Here is a 17,313-nt window from a genome sequence, read left to right on the forward strand (position 1 = left end):
GGCAGTTACTTTTCAGTATATATATATACGTATGCTTGACGTATTTCCCAGAAAACGTATTTTAAAAGAAATACGAATTAAATATCCTGTCATATATGCATCACATTTTAATATGTGCATTACCATAATTATGCATACTGTTGCATGGTGCTGAGGAGGCCCAGGTAAGCTACATTTGAAATACATTTGATATACGTATGAAATACGTTTGGAATACGATTGAAATACTATCATCACATGCATTAGTAGCGGTATACATTTATATATGTGTATTTGGTGCTGTGAACGCACAGGTAAGTGCCAGGTAAGTGGTATTCATGTTTGTATTTCAGTAGTAGTTTGAAATGCTTAGAGAGCTCATAATCTACACCCCCGGTGTTAGTGCTCCCGCCCAGAGAGTGGCAGAGTCCTTCACGTGATGTTCACCCGCACCACACGCTCAGCTTGGATCCAAGTAGGTGCATAGGCTTGTCGTACAGACCACATTAGGTGGTTCCGACTCGGAGGTGACCCGCGATTATTCGCACAGTCTCCACGTGATCGTAGCACTAGAGCGTATATATTACACCCAGTCCTGTCGTACAGACCACGTTAGGTGGTTCCGACTCGTGTGCAGATTCAGTTATTGAGTTGAGATTGGAGCTCTATATGCAGCCGTACAGGTCACGTTAGGTGACTCCCGGCTGCCAGATTATATGTTATTGTTATGAGTTATGCTTGAGCACTTACATTTATTATGAGATTCTGATGTGGCATATTCTCGAGCATGAATGGCATATTTTGGAGCATGTTTGGCATATTTGTACATACGTATATATGTTTATTTTCTGGGAAATTATACTTGTTTTACGGCGAGGGGTTACAAAGTTTTGAGAAGTGTTTGGATTTGGAAAAGAATTGTTTTGCTGACCCACTCAACTTTGTTTTGCGCCCCTCCAGGTTCAAGAATTGCAAAGGTGTGGTGACTACGAGGAAATTCAACGGTGTTCTGACAGAATGGACCAAATGAGGACTCACCTTCGGGTGTTTCATCTTAGAAGTTGTATATTTTAAAGCTTCCGAACTGTGTAAATGGTTACGTCACTCTCACGTGACGGCCAGCATGCCCTCCTTCGGGACGGGGTGTGTCACATCACTACTCTTTTTTCTTGCAAAATATTATTTGCTGGCTTTAATTAATGCTAAAAATTTCCTGAGAAAAAAAAAACCATGGTAATATTTAATAGATCCGTTTTTTTTTGTCCCAAATAAAAATGATTAGAATTGTTTGCATTACGTTCCAAAACTTAGCACACCTTTGAAGAGAAGCCCAAGTTAGATTTTGATTACTCTAAGAATAAGATATTAAGATCGATTGTGTTTCTTCACACTGGACTCTCCTGAATGCGATCAACTTTATAAGAATTCTATTTCCCCAGAAGGATAAGAACACCTGTTGAAAAAGATACATACAACTCCAAACCTTTCAGCATTCAACACGTGATCAATCAGAATAAAACTCTGAATATTCTTTATTTTTGTTAATTAATTAGTTTTTTTTTTTTTTTTGGTAAAATTAATTAATTAGTTTTTCATGTCTCTATATATAGAGGAGGAGTCTGCCGTTTTCATATTTTTCTGAGTTTGCTTTATATATGTTTGTGAGTTTGGTTTAGAGTTTTGAGATGCTCTGAATAATATAACGATGCCGAAGATGGCGGTTCTTGTAGTATTTGGTCTGCTATTGAGCTTGGCAATGGTGTGTAATGGAGGTATTACAAGCACTTTTGTGAGGAAAACTGAGAGTACTGTCGATATGCCTTATGAAAGTGATGCCTTTCAAATTCCTCCAGGCCACAATGCACCTCAACAGGTAAAATTTCCTTCTCTCTCTCTTGAACCCTTTTACGAACCTTAATTTTATTATTGAGTACAAGAGATATTCTACACTAATCTACACTAAAAAGAAGGAGGTTTGAACTCGAGATGCAATGAGTTAAAGAGGAAGGCTCTAACCACAAGGACAATTCACCACACGAACCTTATAATTTTGTTTTTGAAAATTTATGTCCTTATTTCATAAATTTGATGAAATTGATTAAATAGGTTCACTCTCCATATTTTTAATTTTGTCTAATTGTATGATTTTTGTGTGGTTTTGAATATTTAAGGTTCATATAACACAAGGAGATCAAGACGGGACGGCAATGATTGTGTCATGGATCACTCCGGATGAACCAGGTTCTAGCGTAGTGCTTTTTTGGAGCGATAAGCACAAGACAAAGAAGGCAGAGGGGAAAGCCAAACAATATAAATACCATAATTATACTTCTGGTTACATTCACCACTGCACCATGAGAAAATTAGAGGTAAAATTTTCACTAACCTGTTATGTATTTTCTTTTATTTTATTTTTCAACCTTGCAGTAAGGTCTTTTGTACTCAAATTTGAATCAATTTTCTCGTCTTTCTTATTTTTATTTTCTGAAATATTATTGTTACAAGCAGTCTAAATATTAATTGTATAAAGTTATATTTTCATCTCATTATATTTCCTTTTTGCAGCACAATACCAAATATTACTACAAGATTGGAATTGGCGAAGCTGAGAGGACATTTTGGTTTGTAACTCCTCCTGCAGTTGGGCCAGATGCCCCTTACACATTTGGTCTTCTTGGTAAGTAATGTTTTTTTACCACAACAGATGGTTTACGTTTTTGCTTTGTGATGTAAATTGTGGGACTGACCAATCACCATCTGCCAAATGTGTAAATTGTTGTTTAATTCTGAAACTCACTAATTAATTAAAATTGGGTTTAATTTACAGGGGATTTAGGTCAAACCTTTGATTCAAACAAGACACTTGCTCATTACGAATCAAACCCATTGAAAGGCCAAACAGTTTTGTGTCTTGGTGACCTATCTTATGCTGATAACCATCCAAATCATGACCAAGTTAAGTGGGATACGTTTGGAAGGTTCATTGAGAGAAGTGCTGCTTATCAACCTTGGATTCATACTGCAGGAAATCACGAGATTGATTATGCACCAGAAATTGTAAGCATCTCATATAATTCGCGTTTTCATAACTCACATATTTTTGTTATGATGAATGAATTTAATTGAATGTCTCGTACTTGTACGAGAAATTGCAAGGGTTAGGGAGTGCTCAATTTTTCTGACAGAAGATTGCAATTTTTGTTGCAGGGTGAAACAAAACCTTTCAAGCCTTACCAACACCGGTATACCACCCCATTTAAAGCATCGGGGAGTACTTCTCCTTTTTGGTACTCAGTCAAGATAGCTTCAGCACACATTATAGTCTTGTCTTCATACTCATCGTACGGTATGGAATTCTAAATTAGTTTTTTACATTAGTACTGGTTGCTTGAATTTGCAAGGATATCCTTGTTATATTTTTCAGTCAATTATAACTTCGCGGTGAAATCTTCTGAATAATTTCTCTTTATCAAATTGAGTGCTTCAACAATTTAGTTTAACACAAATTATAATTTACTTCTTTTTCTTAAGGTAAATACACTCCTCAGTATAAATGGCTGGAGCAGGAGCTACCAAAAGTTAACCGGGATGAGACACCATGGCTGATTGTTTTAGTGCATTCCCCATGGTACAATAGCTATAACTATCACTATATGGAAGGGGAAACCATGAGAGTCCAATTCGAGTCCTGGTTTGTTCAGCACAAGGTCGATGTGGTATTTGCTGGCCATGTCCATGCCTATGAACGATCTGTAAGTTCTCAATACACGCAGTCTAGCGGTGCTATCTACATAAATAAAATTTAAACCACTCATATCTTCCTTTTTTTTGTAAGTGATGTGTATGTGCTATGTAATGCAGGAGCGTGTGTCGAATATTGCAAATAACCTTGAAAATGGTAAATGCTCCCCGGTGAAAGATCAATCTGCACCTGTCTACATTACAATTGGTGATGGAGGAAACATTGAAGGCTTAGCAACCAAGTAAGCATGCATGCATTTGTAGTCTTTTTAAGATATATTCAACGGCTTCCTATTTGGTTTGCACTTTGAACCCAATGCTTATTTTTTTTATTGTCGTGCAGTATGAGAGACCCACAACCAGATTACTCAGCTTACAGAGAGGCCAGTTTTGGTCATGCCATTTTTGACATCAAGAACCGAACTCATGCCCACTATAGCTGGCACCGGAATGATGATGGAGCTGCAGTCAAAGCAGATTCGATGTGGTTTTTCAACAGATATCATCATCCTGTTGATGACTCCACAAGTTCCCAATCTTGATCGATCATGCAATGTTAGAGAACTTTTAGATAGTCGATGTTGAATAGTTTCAATATTTTCTTCATGTACTTTTTACATCATTTCCTCCTTCTCCTTCGGATTTAGGCAGGCTTAAGTTGATTAATATAAATGATTATGGTTTTACGGACGTCTATTTCCCCAGATCGATTGTTTTATGAATTGAATTAGACGTCCGTAAAGCGGTATATGTGCTCTAAACTTTGCAATATTAAGTTCCTCTTACAATAATATTGATGCATACAACCTTCCTCCTACCACAATTTCGTGTCAATAAAAAAAAAAAACAGAGGATATAAAATTTGAGACTTCTTTCAACGTTGGTTTGAATGGAGTATGACTCAATCGTTAGTCAACAGATAACTTGAAGCCTACATCTGTTGATCTTGCCATGTAGGCTTAAGGTTAGTTCCCATAATGTTTTCGTAAATATGTTTACATAATTTTAATTTTGAGGTGAGAGATTTAAATTGGGGTGCATAGAGGAGCACATCCGTTTAAATCACAACACGATTAATTAGTGTGCCCGCACTTGCGATTCGTAGAAAATGTTACAGGAGTCAAAAGCATCGAACCAACTGACAAAGTAAGTTAATTTGACCTTAAGCTTAATTACGAGAAACTAATACTAGAGAATATGTAGTAAACTTTTGCATGTTGTGCAATTTGGTGTGAATGCCACACAAAGCACGCCAATACTCGTTCAGTCTCTTGACGCTAGAAAGATCTATTTCGCCCAAACGAAGATGATGACATGGTCCTTGGTCCATAAATATCATATCTTAGTGCAATAAGTTGTTTATTGTATTTAGCACAATGTACTAGACCAGATATAGTTTTTTTTTCTTCAGCCAACTTGTTAGCAAAATATAGCTATGCTCCAACAATTCAATATTGGAAGGGAATCAAAGATGTTTTACAATATCTTCGTGGGACAAGGGCCTACTCTACTTCGAGAAACCACAAATGGCTAGAATCTTGTTGGATACCAAGATGCTGGTTTTCTCAACGATCCACATAAAGCCCGCTCACAAATTGGATATGTGTTCACTTATAAGAATACTGCAATCTCATGGCCCTGGTGCATTCCAGAAGCTGGTGCATTGTATCAGATTACACCAACTTACAAATCAATCATATTTAAGATTGTAAAAATCAGGGGAGATACTCATCAGAGGGAGCATCCATGACACATGCGTGTTGTAATTTTTTTTTTTTTTTCCTTCGACTAGGATTTTTTCATTGGTTTTTTCTAACAAGATTTTAATGAGGCAACAAAACCGCTTTCATACTGTATAACGATCCAAGCAAAGTTGTCCCATTTTCCCTTTGCTACAATTTTTCCCATTGAATTTTTTCCTGGCAAGGTTTTAAGAAGGCAACCGATATGGATATGTGTGCATCCAAGGGGGAGAGTGCTGAAATTTGGTGTGAATGCCACACATAGAAATGCATAAAGAAGCAAAGAAGCATGGAACCACAATTGACTTTGGTGAGCGAATTAAAGACTTTAGGTAGAAAAGTTTTAGGAAGATTAAATAGTAAATTGGATGAGGAATTTTACCATACCACATTTACTCCCTACTGGTGTAAGACATCCCTATATAAGGGGACCCTTGCAAATGTAAAGACTCCTATTTTCTCTACCATCTCAGTAAACAATTTGTACCAAGAAATCTATATTCTTTCACTCACTGAAAATTCTCAGCAAGTTCTCTCTTTTCTGCTTATTTATAACATTGCATCCAATGTACATTGTATTAGTGACGTTCTTTCTTAGAATGCTTGGTCTACACTCATGACACAAGTACAAAGTTTAATTTTCAACTTTGGCGTGAGATGTAATGTCGTATAGTGTACAGGACTTTTTAGTGTTCAGATTCACCCGTTAAATTCCCTGGCCCTTCAGTCGACATCCAACAGCTATATTCAACTATTTCCTTCGTATGAACGGTAGTGTGTACATGGCTCTATTATCCGCATAGAGATATGGATATTCCCCTCATTTTATGATAATAACTTTTCTTTGTTAGTAAATAATTATTGTATTGTGTGTATATAGATCAAACGCTTGTCCTATGCTCAAAAGGATACATATGCGTTTGTGGTGGTTGGGGGTCCTCTGCTAATCTGAGCAAGATGGGTGTGCTGGATTTAGCTTCTTCAAGGGCAGCAGCAGCCACTGCTGTTAGTGCTGGGTTTGGTCTTGAGCTTTGGAGTGGTGTGCAATGGAGGCAAAACAAGTAGTTTTGTGAGGAAAGTTGAGAAGAGTCGACATGCCTCTTGACAGTGATGTCTTCAAAGTCCCTCCAGGCTATAATGCACCTCAACAAGTATGATCTCTCTCTCTCTCTCTCTCTCTCTCTCTCTCTCTCTCTCTCTCTATAGAATTATGATAATTTGTGTCTTTTGATGTGATATAAACTAGTAGACAAATTAAACCCTTTTTAGATAGTTGTAGTATATGAAAGTAGGGATCGTTCTAGGCCAGGGATTAGGAGGGACTTCTAATCTACTCAAATTAGACTCAATTACACTTAACTAGACTCTTATGACTCAAGACTGACTCAACCTACTCAAAACTACACAAAACAAACAAATTGACCCGAAACAATGTGTAGGGACGAATTCTAACTTATATTGACTCAAAACACTAAAACGAAACCAGTTTGAACAGATTCTAACTAAAAGACACGAAATATAAAGGGGGAAGTGGGTTTTGACAAATTTAAAGTAAATGAAACAGATTTTACTCTAAACAACTTTGGTCGAAATTGGGTGTTTTAATGGGTGAATGGCTAGCTAGAGGGCTCATCTCCACACATGACACATATGCATACAAATCAATTTCCAGTTATTATTCCTATAAACCATAAATGACAATGCCCTAAATTAATTGTGAACTGCACAAATTAACTCTCAGATTTCCCTAATTTCATTGAATTGGACTCATTGACACAATCAAATTATTCTTATCAAGTTCCCTATATGAACTGCATGATAAAGATACATATCAAAGATCATTAAGTTCTATGAAAATCATAAGCATTGACAAGGCATTCATAACTATGAACTGCATGATACTCTTGCCATGGATTTACTTAACACAATCATGACTAGTGATTTCCACTACTTATAAATATAATTTCATAACGATTAGGTGAAATTCCCTTATATTTTAGCATCAAATTCATGCATGCAAACTAAGTATGCATCCTTAATCAACATACAAGAATAAGTTATCAATCAAACAGATAAGTAAATCACATTCATGTTTTACGAAACAATAACTGGATGTAATCAATTCATATCACATATATGTTCATGGCTTTGAATCCACCTCTAGCTAAAATGAGTTTAGTTCCTCATGTTCGCACTTAAACAAAGATAACTTAAATTAAACATTGAAAACAAAAGATAGAATACACCTAGGAACGTTCCAGCAATCCAAGCTTGAATGGCAGGGTATGGCTCCAAGGGTCTCCTCTCCTTTCTCCTTGCAAGGCTGTGGCACTAGAGAGCTTTTGTGTATGATGGATGTGTGGTGCGAATTGTGGTGAGAGATGGATGATCCATGATTGTTGCGGCATAATGTATTTATAGGGAGAAGGGAAGGCACGACAAATGGTTGAGAAGGAAGGGAATCAGGACTCCAAATCAACAAGGAAAAAGAACACTTCTCATTCAGATTCCAGGAAGGAAAATGAATGGTCCTTGCGGCAGGAAACATAGCTTCTAGAAGGGGTGGATGCGGCACCCTTTTAGGGATAGGGCTTGGCTTCTAGAAACTTGATTTGTAGGTATCCTAATGTCATTTAGATGTCCTCCTTGCATCTGGAATTAAGATAGATTAGGATAAGGCTAGGATAAGATAAGGTAAGAGTGGATAAGATTTGGATAATGTTGAGATAAAATAGGAACATATAAGGTTTCGGATAATGTTCCTTCCTTTTAGCTGATTCCTTATCTTCTTTGATCTTGAATTAATTTCTTTAACTCTTGAGCACATTCCTAGCCTCTTTTGATCTTCATAAACATCCATCCACCTTGTTCCATGCATGTGCTATCCATTCCAAGCCCAAAACTGTTTTAAAATGCTCCAAATTGCCTTTTCTTGCCACTTTTGCCATTTGAACCTAAAAACACACGAAAATAGTTTAAAACACTTAATAAGTAGAAATTAACTACGTAAATGCAAGAAAAAAAAGTTAACTAAGTCACATAAATATGCTCCTATCATCTTTCATTAATTTATACAATGTTTATTTACCTGGACTTTTATTTTTTAAGACATGATAATTAACCTTTTTGTCTCCGCTACACACCCTTTTTTTAATCATGTATGTTTCTGTTTGATTTATTTAATTTGATGACTAGAAACAAGGGATTTTTAACGAAAAGCTCATGGTACTGTTCACTTTAACGAAAAACCATATTTTTACACTAAAAAGTCAATGTTGGTACTATTCACTTTACCCTTTATTTTGTCCTTATCGTTAAAACTCAAAGCTTTCAAGCATTTTTCATTAGTTTTATTTAGAAACAAAGAGTAGCATGTAAGAGCGAAAAAAAGGTGTAATCATCATTTCTCATATGTTTTTATATCCGGGACACAACTATTACTGCACTGACTGTTATTTCACTACAAGTAGAGGAGGGGGGGGGGTTTCATTTCTATGGATGGGTTTTCAAGGTGTTTCTTTAGAATTATAATTTTGTTGATTTCATTGAGAACAAAGGTACATATATATACAAGTCAAGTGACTTGGAGTACAAGTATTCCTAGGTCCATAGGAATTTACAAAACCTAGCTTATTAGAATCCTACGTGGATTCTCCTACACTAACAGTTTCACACTGACATTGTAAGTAGTTGTTAGTAGACTAAACTTTAAGTAGTTGTGTGAAATGTGTGCCCCTTTGATTTGTGGTTCATATAACACATGGAGACCAACTGGGAAAGGCAGCGATTGTGTCATGGGTTACTGTGGATGAACCCGGTTCCAGTACTGTGCTTTACTGGAGTGCAAACAGCAAGAAAAAGAAGGCCGACGGCAAAGTTCCAACCTATAAATTCTACAATTACACTTCCTGTTACATTCAAATTTATAGGATGTGGACTCCATGTAAGATATACTCGGGTTTTGGAATTTGCCGATTGAATTGATAAGTATAACTTGCAACTTGTATTATGATCTGATGATATGTATTCTTGTGCAGTTCAATACCAAATACTACTATAAGGTTGGAAGTGGCCATACCGAGCGGCAGTTCTGGTTTATAACTCCTCCTGAAGTTGGTCCGGACGCCTCTTACACATTTGGACTCATAGGTGAGTGTTTCGTATCAGAATAGGATGTATCATAAAGTGACGTAGCTACTTAGATTTGATTCAACTTTTGGAATTGGGATTGAAAGAAAATTGTATGCTATGGACTAGCTAGAGGTTGTTGCAATGAGCCATCATTCATCTTGAAAGATGGGAAACCAAATTGTAGCTCTTTATCTATTGAAACTTGTACTCCTGTTTACGTGCAACTCCGTAAATTGAAAAAGAGTGCCTTAACTCGGGAACTGAATAATGACGAGGCTCAACTGTGAGCGTTTAGCAATGTAAATTGCTGGGCTCTGGTGTGTTTGCTTACATCTAATATCATTTGCAGGGGATCTGGGATGATTCAAATAAGACACTTATTCATTACGAGTTAAACCCGCAGAAAGGACAAGCAGTATTGTTTGTTGGGGACCTCTCTGTTGCAGATAACTACCCAAATCATGACAATGTCAGGTGGGATACTTGGGGAAGATTCGTCGAGAGAAGTGTTGCTTATCAACCTTGGATATGGACTGCAGGAAACCATGAAATCGATTTTGCCCCAGAAATCGTAAGCCTCTCCTAACGCATTAGGTTTCTCTGGAAATTGATCTTATTATTTGTCATTTCTCGCACTTATAGATAAGATCATCTGTTTTTGCAAGTTTGTTATATAGTGTAATGATCCTTTTCTGCTCATGTTGTTTATAAATTATACAACTCCCAAAAAAAACTCATAGAGTGAAGTAATTTTCTAAAGAAGATTGCACTTTTGTTGCAGGGTGAAACCAAAACTTTCAAGCCTTGCAGTCACCGGTATCATGTCCCATATGAAGCATCTGGGAGTACTTCCCCCTTTTGGTATTCGATCAAGAGAGCTTCGGCATACATCATAGTCTTGTCTTCTTATTCGGCATATGGTAAGAATGGGCATACACGCACACATACATAGGTTTTTATCTTAATATATTTAAAACACGCACAAGGTTTATGCACATATGTAGCAGAAAAATGAAAAGCTTTAGCAGTTTCAAAATTCTCTCTCTGGATGTGAAATGAATAACTATGGCATCTGTATAGTTTTTATAATTGTCATATGATATTAGTAGATGAAGTCATATGCCTCCTCTTTTGCACCATGTTACCGCAAATCAAAGTTATTCATCTCTGCAAAGGACACCACGTAAATTGTTTTGAATAACAGTACAATTATTCAAATTTGCAAATATAACGTAGTGATATATTGTAGTTACTATATTTTCAAACGACAGAATTATGCTTCCAAAACTCTCCTTTATAATAAGTAGATGTCTCCATGGATCTAGATGTCTCCGTAGAGCTAGAGAGACCATCTGTACGATTTCTAGAACAATTTTGTTTAAAACGTCATTCTTTTATCTTAAGGTAAATACACCCCTCAGTGCGAATGGCTCAAGGAGGAACTACCGAAGGTTAATAGGAGTGAGACACCATGTATTGGAAGAATAAGCCGTCCTACAGCCGTCAAGCCGTCCTACCTTGTCCTACCTACACACTAGCCGTCCTACAGCCGTCAATCCGTCCTACAGCCGTCCTACCTTGTCCTACCTACACACTAGGACGGCTACCTTGTCCCTTACAGCCGTCCTACCTTGTCCTACCTACACACTTGTATCATGTATATATATCCTTGTAATCTTGTAGAGAAATATAATGAGAAAAAGCATTCTCTTCCATATTTTCCACATGGTATCAGAGCCGGAACCTTAGCCGGCCTGACTCCATTGTTGTCCCTTCTCTTCTTCTGCACATTCGTTTCGATAATGGCAGAAGATAATCTTTTTGACTCAGAAGCTGAAAGCTTCACAGCTCATTGCCCTAGTTTTCCAGAAGCTGAAGTCAACCCAAACCAACGTTTGTGTTCTGTGTTGTTAAATGAGTTTAACTATCTTCCATGGTCCAGATCAATATCTCTTGCCCTTGGAGGAAGATCCAAACTTGGATTCGTCAATGGAAGTATTGAAGCACCTGACGTCGCATCGCCGGAGTATGAAGCATGGCTATGCAAAGACCAGCTGGTCATGTCGTGGCTCCTCAACTCCATGGATCCTAAGCTGTCTGAAATTTTCAGTTTTTCAGAATCCTCTAGTGCTCTTTGGAAGGCAGTCAAGGACATGTATGGAAATCAAAACAATGCTGCTCGAGTGTTCCAGCTTAAGAGGAATCTTGCAAGTCTTCAACAAGGTGATAAATCCTTTGTTCATCATCTCGGTTGCATGAAAAACATGTGGAACGAACTAGAAATGTATCGACCACACACTATCGATGATGCCGTACTGTTAAAAAGTTCCGAGGAAGACAAAATCTTTCATTTGCTTGCAAGTTTGGGTTCTGAATATGAAGATCTTAGAAGCCATATTCTAATGAATCCCGAACTTCCATCATTTACAAGTGTTTGCACTACTATCCAGCGAGAAGAAGTACGCAGAAAAGTCATGAATGTTGACGTAAAACCTAGTGTGTCTGAGGCTAGAGCTTTTGTGACAAATCACAAGTCATTTGGAGATAAAGTATACAAGGGGAAAAGGCCAGATCTGAAGTGTCTACATTGTAATAATGTTGGACATCTAATAGATCGATGCTGGATATTGCACCCTGAGTTGAAGCCAAGGTTTGAGAACAAGCCTTTAAGAGATCATAAGGGCTCACACGCCAGACCACATACAAACAAGTACCATGCTGCTGCTGCTACATCCATCGGTGGGTCGATGAACTTTACAGCCAATCCGGCTGACTTGTTGAATGAGTTCTCAACCTACCTTCAAACCAGAAAAGGAAGCACAGGTGAAACGTCGACTGGGGAAAGTCAAACTGCTCTTCTTGGACAGTTTGCAGGGTTCTTAGCTGAATCTGGTCATGTACCTCAAGGAGACATTCCAGGTATCATGTGTGCTCTTTCAACTGCTCTAAATGTTAGTCATTCTCATGATTTTTGGATTATAGACTCAGGTGCCACAGATCACATGACAAATCAATATTCTAAGCTATACGATTTTGAAAGCCACACTAAACCATCACTAGTTTCTGTAGCAAATGGTAGAGGTGTGCCAGTTCTAGGTAGAGGGAAAGTTAAACTGATCTCAGAAACTGTTGAGTCCACAGCGTTATATGTTCCATCTTTTCCTTTTCAATTATTGTCCGTAGGAAGGATTACAAACTCTCTAAACTGTCATGCAATTTTTTCCCCCCACAATGTTGTTTTTCAGGATCTAGCCACCAAGAAGCTGATTGGTGAAGGTCATTACCTAAATGGGCTGTACTATTTTTCAGAGGACCTCAATGTTCCAAAGGGGTTCCAAGTCAGCTCAAACCTAGAACATCGGTTGTGGCATCAACGCCTAGCACATCCCTCAGAATCTGTGTTGTCTACGTTGTTCCCTAGTTTATGCAAATCCTCCCTTGTATGTGAAATTTGTCATTTGTCAAAATCTACTAGACTCCCATTCAATTCTTCCATGTCTAGGACTAGCAAGTTGTTTGAGATGGTGCACTCCGATGTTTGGGGACCTGCACCTCTAGAGTCTTTTGATGGTTATAGGTACTACGTTATCTTTGTTGATGATTTCTCAAGAGCCACTTGGTTGTACCTCCTAAAATTCAAAAGTGAAGTTATGGATGCTTTCAAGGACTTTCATAATCTTGTCATGAACCATTTTTCGTCCCAAATCCACATACTAAGGTCTGATAATGGCACTGAATATACATCCAAAAATATGACTAACTATTTGAGCACCCATGGAATTATACATCAAACAAGTTGTGTAGGTACTCCTCAGCAAAATGGAATTGCCGAAAGGAAGAATCGGGACCTACTTGAAAAAACCAGGGCGCTAATGTTGCAAATGAATGTGCCTAAGAGGTTTTGGTCTCAAGGAGTTCTTGCAGCCACCTATCTTATCAACAGACTGCCTAGTCGTGTTCTGGATACAAAATCACCATCTGAGGTTATGCAAAACAAGAAAGGTAATCTTTCCCATCTGAGAATCTTTGGATGTACCTGTTATGTTCATATTCAATCCCATCACTGAGACAAGCTTGATCCCAAAGCTGTCAAGTGTGTTTTCATGGGATACTCCTCCACCCAAAAAGGGTACAAATGCTACAATCTGTGCTCCAGGAAGATGTTTGTCTCAAGAGATGTACGGTTTGATGAAAACCAACCATATTTCAACAAATCATCAGATCAAAATCGTCAGGGGGAGCATTTCCTAGATCTCTTCCCATTGCCAAATCCAGTCGAACCAAGTGACTGTGTCCATTCACTACCTCACAACCGGGACTCTCATGCAACTCTTAATGACAACCTGCTTATTGGAGACGACACTGAAGCCTCAGAAGCACAAGTAGTTCCCCATGACCATAACACAACATCTATACAAGAGAGTGGAGCTGAACCTATTGTGATCCCAGCTCAACCCCGCAGGAATCCGACTCGAGATCGACATCCACCATCAAGGCTGCAAGACTATGAAACTTACCATGCCAGGTACCCTATTCACAAGTTTGTAAATTACTCCAAAGTCTCTCACTCTCATGCAGTCTTCCTCAGTAAACTATCATATGAAAGTGAACCAAGGAACTTTCAAGAAGCCAATCGTCAAGTTGTGTGGAGGCTAGCCATGGAAGAAGAACTCAAAGCCTTGAATGAAAATAAAACCTGGAGTGTAGTTCAACTTCCCAAAGGCAAGAAGGTGGTAGGCAGTCGATGGGTCTATAAAATCAAGTTTAATTCTGATGGCTCAATTGAACGACACAAGGCAAGATTGGTGGCTCGCGGTTTTACTCAAACTTTTGGAGTGGACTATAAGGAGACATTTGCTCCCGTGGCTAAGATGAGCACAATAAGGGTTTTGTTATCTGTTGCAGTGAACCATGAATGGCCATTGTACCAAATGGATGTAAAAAATGCTTTTTTACATGAAGACCTCGAAGAGGAAATCTACATGCAACTACCCCCGGGTCATCCATAAGCACATAATTCAGGTATGGCTTGCAAGCTTCATAAGTCAATCTATGGCTTGAAACAATCTCCTCATGCCTGGTATGCCAAACTGAGCTCGGTACTTGAAAATTTTGGGTTCAAGAGAAGTCATGCTGATTCCTCCCTGTTTGTTCGAATAGGATCAGTTGGCAAATTAGTTGTACTAATTTATGTTGATGATATCATCATCACAGGTGATAACATTGATGAGATTCACACTCTTAAACATTCTCTTCATCAACAATTTGCCATTAAAGACTTAGGAGTTTTAAAATACTTCCTTGGGATTGAACTGGCCACTTCACCCAAGGGACTTTTTTTGAGTCAAAGGAAATATGTGATTGACTTACTTCAAGAAGTGAAGATGATGGATTGCAAACCAACTTGTACTCCTCTTGATAGCAAATTGAAGTTGGACTTGACAGGAGAACCTCTCAGTGATATCAGTTACTACCAACGATTGGTGGGTAAGCTTATATATCTCACCATCACCAGACCAGATATAACTTAAGCCGTCAGTCTTGTAAGCCAATTCATGCATGCACCCACTGAAGCTCATTTAAATGTTGTTAAAAGAATTCTCAGATACCTCAAAGGCTCCATTGGTCGGGGAATCGTCATGAAAAACAATGGTCATACTCAAATCATTGCCTACACCGATGCTGACTGGGCAGGGAATGCTATTGATAGAAAATCCACTACTGGCTACTGCACGTTGGTTCAAGGAAACCTCGTGACATGGAAGAGCAAAAAACAAAATGTAATTGCTCGCTCAAGTGCCGAAGCTGAGTATAGAGCCATGGCTTCCACTGCATGTGAACTCATTTGGCTCAAGGGCCTTCTCTCGGACTTGGGGTTCTCAATCAACACACCTATGTCTCTTTTCTATGACAATCAAGCAGCTATGCATATTGCCTCCAATCCGGTGTTCCATGAACGCACCAAACACATTGAAGTTGACTGTCACTACGTTCGGGAACAAGTCCAGTCCAAGGTAATTCAAACCACATTCACTCGAAGCCAAGATCAACTTGCTGATATTTTCACGAAGTCTCTTGCTTCTCCTCAGTTTCAAAGTCTGCTCTCCAAGCTTGGATCAATTAACCTCCTTGATCCAGCTTGAGGGGGAGTATTGGAAGAATAAGCCGTCCTACAGCCGTCAAGCCGTCCTACAACCGTCCTACCTTGTTCTACCTACCCACTAGCCGTCCTACAGCCGTCAAGCCGTCCTACAGTCGTCCTACCTTGTCCTACCTACACACTAGGACGGCTACCTTGTCCCCTACAGCCGTCCTACCTTGTCCTACCTACACACTAGGACGGCTACCTTGTCCTACCTACACACTTGTATCATGTGTTTATATCCTTGTAATCTTGTAGAGAAATATAATGAGAAAAAGCATTCTCTTCCATATTTTCCACACCATGGTTGATCGTTTTAATGCATTCCCCATGGTAGAACAGCTACAACTATCACTATATGGAAGGAGAAACCATGAGAGTGATGTATGAGCCATGGTTTGTGACGTACAAAGTCGACGTGGTATTTTCTGGACATGTTCATGCATATGAACGATCTGTAAGTTCTTATATACATGTCCATATCTTGGAGTCAAATTGACTAAAGGGTTAGAAGGCAGTGTTGGAGTATAACCCTCTAGCCGATACTTGGAGGCAAAGAAACAAGATCAAAAGAGTATTTTAATATTTGTTCTTAATTTAAATTAGAGCCGTTGGATCATAGCCGCACTTGCTTGTGTCTAGCTTAAGTGATAGATTATAACAAGTGGCATCATCTCATAGGGTGATAGCAATTAAGGGCTGACATTTGTTCTGTTGTAGTTAAGTGAAAGATCTCCCTACCTCTTCCTATTCTAACGGTAATAACCTCATATGTTTGTTGTAAGGAATATTGCAAACCATACATCACTCTCTCCAATTCTCTCTCTCTCTATACCATTGCCGAAATTCCCAAATCATCATCAAGTTTTCATAGAAGCTTATAAAAAATATCATTACACTAACATAAACACCAATATATCAAGCGTACTGATATACTTACTTGGTCGTTAAGCCTTCAAGATTTCCTCCATCACCAAAGGTAATGTACACTGGTGCATACTGATCTTGCACAGGTTTGCAAATGCCATTTACGATGTTGTATGCAACATTGGATACACGTTCCTGTGTTGTACAGAAATCACTTATCAAGTACTGGCATATTGGAATCATCACTGTGAACGGAGGTTAGTAGACGGAAAGTTGTATTAAAGACAGAAATTTCAGCAGTATACTTGTCATTAAATGGATTCCTATATTCTATCAAAAGATTAAAATGATTGATAAAGCTGGTCGTTTCATTGAATTTAATACTTCGTTGTACAAACTAAAAATAGAGACATGTTTTAGGTATAATGTCCGGGTCTATGCAGATATCACCACGTCAAATAACTGAGAAACTAAACTCTTTAGGCAAAGCTTTAGTAAGAATGTCAGCAATCTGATCCTCTGTCTTGTAGTACACCAGCTCAATCTCTTTAGCTTGAATTGCTTTCCTGATGAAATGGAACCTCCTCTTAATATGCCTTGTCTTTTGGTGATAGACAAGATTCTTTGCTATAGAAATGGTTGATGTGTTGTCACACATGATCTGAGTTCCTTCTACTTGTTTTTCTCCAAAGTCTTCAAGAACAAATCTCA

At 38.3% G+C, this 17,313-nt stretch overlaps 1 protein-coding gene and 1 pseudogene across 1 annotated transcript; both read left to right on the forward strand.

The window, feature by feature from the left end:
- The first annotated feature begins 1,684 nt into the window (after positions 1 to 1,684).
- On the forward strand, positions 1,685 to 4,262 carry LOC137726781 (purple acid phosphatase 2-like). Its single transcript, XM_068465741.1, has 8 exons — positions 1,685 to 1,852; positions 2,151 to 2,348; positions 2,545 to 2,656; positions 2,807 to 3,036; positions 3,187 to 3,325; positions 3,511 to 3,731; positions 3,841 to 3,962; positions 4,064 to 4,262. Exons 1-8 carry the CDS (start codon positions 1,685 to 1,687, stop codon positions 4,260 to 4,262), a joined length of 1,389 nt encoding a protein of 462 aa, XP_068321842.1.
- A 984-nt stretch (positions 4,263 to 5,246) lies between these two features.
- LOC137725022 (purple acid phosphatase-like) lies at positions 5,247 to 16,895 on the forward strand (annotated as a pseudogene).
- Positions 16,896 to 17,313: the final 418 nt, after the last annotated feature.

Source organism: Pyrus communis, chromosome 2, assembly GCF_963583255.1.
Source record: "Pyrus communis chromosome 2, drPyrComm1.1, whole genome shotgun sequence".
NCBI classification, from domain to species: Eukaryota; Viridiplantae; Streptophyta; class Magnoliopsida; order Rosales; family Rosaceae; genus Pyrus; species Pyrus communis.

What these genes read in the sequence shown, in the direction of transcription:
- LOC137726781 (XM_068465741.1), top strand. Translation starts at nt 1,685, where the DNA reads ATGCCGAAGATGGCGGTTCTTGTAGTATTTGGTCTGCTATTGAGCTTG. An exon ending in GCCACAATGCACCTCAACAG is followed by an intron (nt 1,853 to 2,150) that starts GTAAAATTTCCT and finishes TGAATATTTAAG; the next exon opens with GTTCATATAACACAAGGAGA. An exon ending in TTGATTATGCACCAGAAATT is followed by an intron (nt 3,037 to 3,186) that starts GTAAGCATCTCA and finishes TTTTTGTTGCAG; the next exon opens with GGTGAAACAAAACCTTTCAA.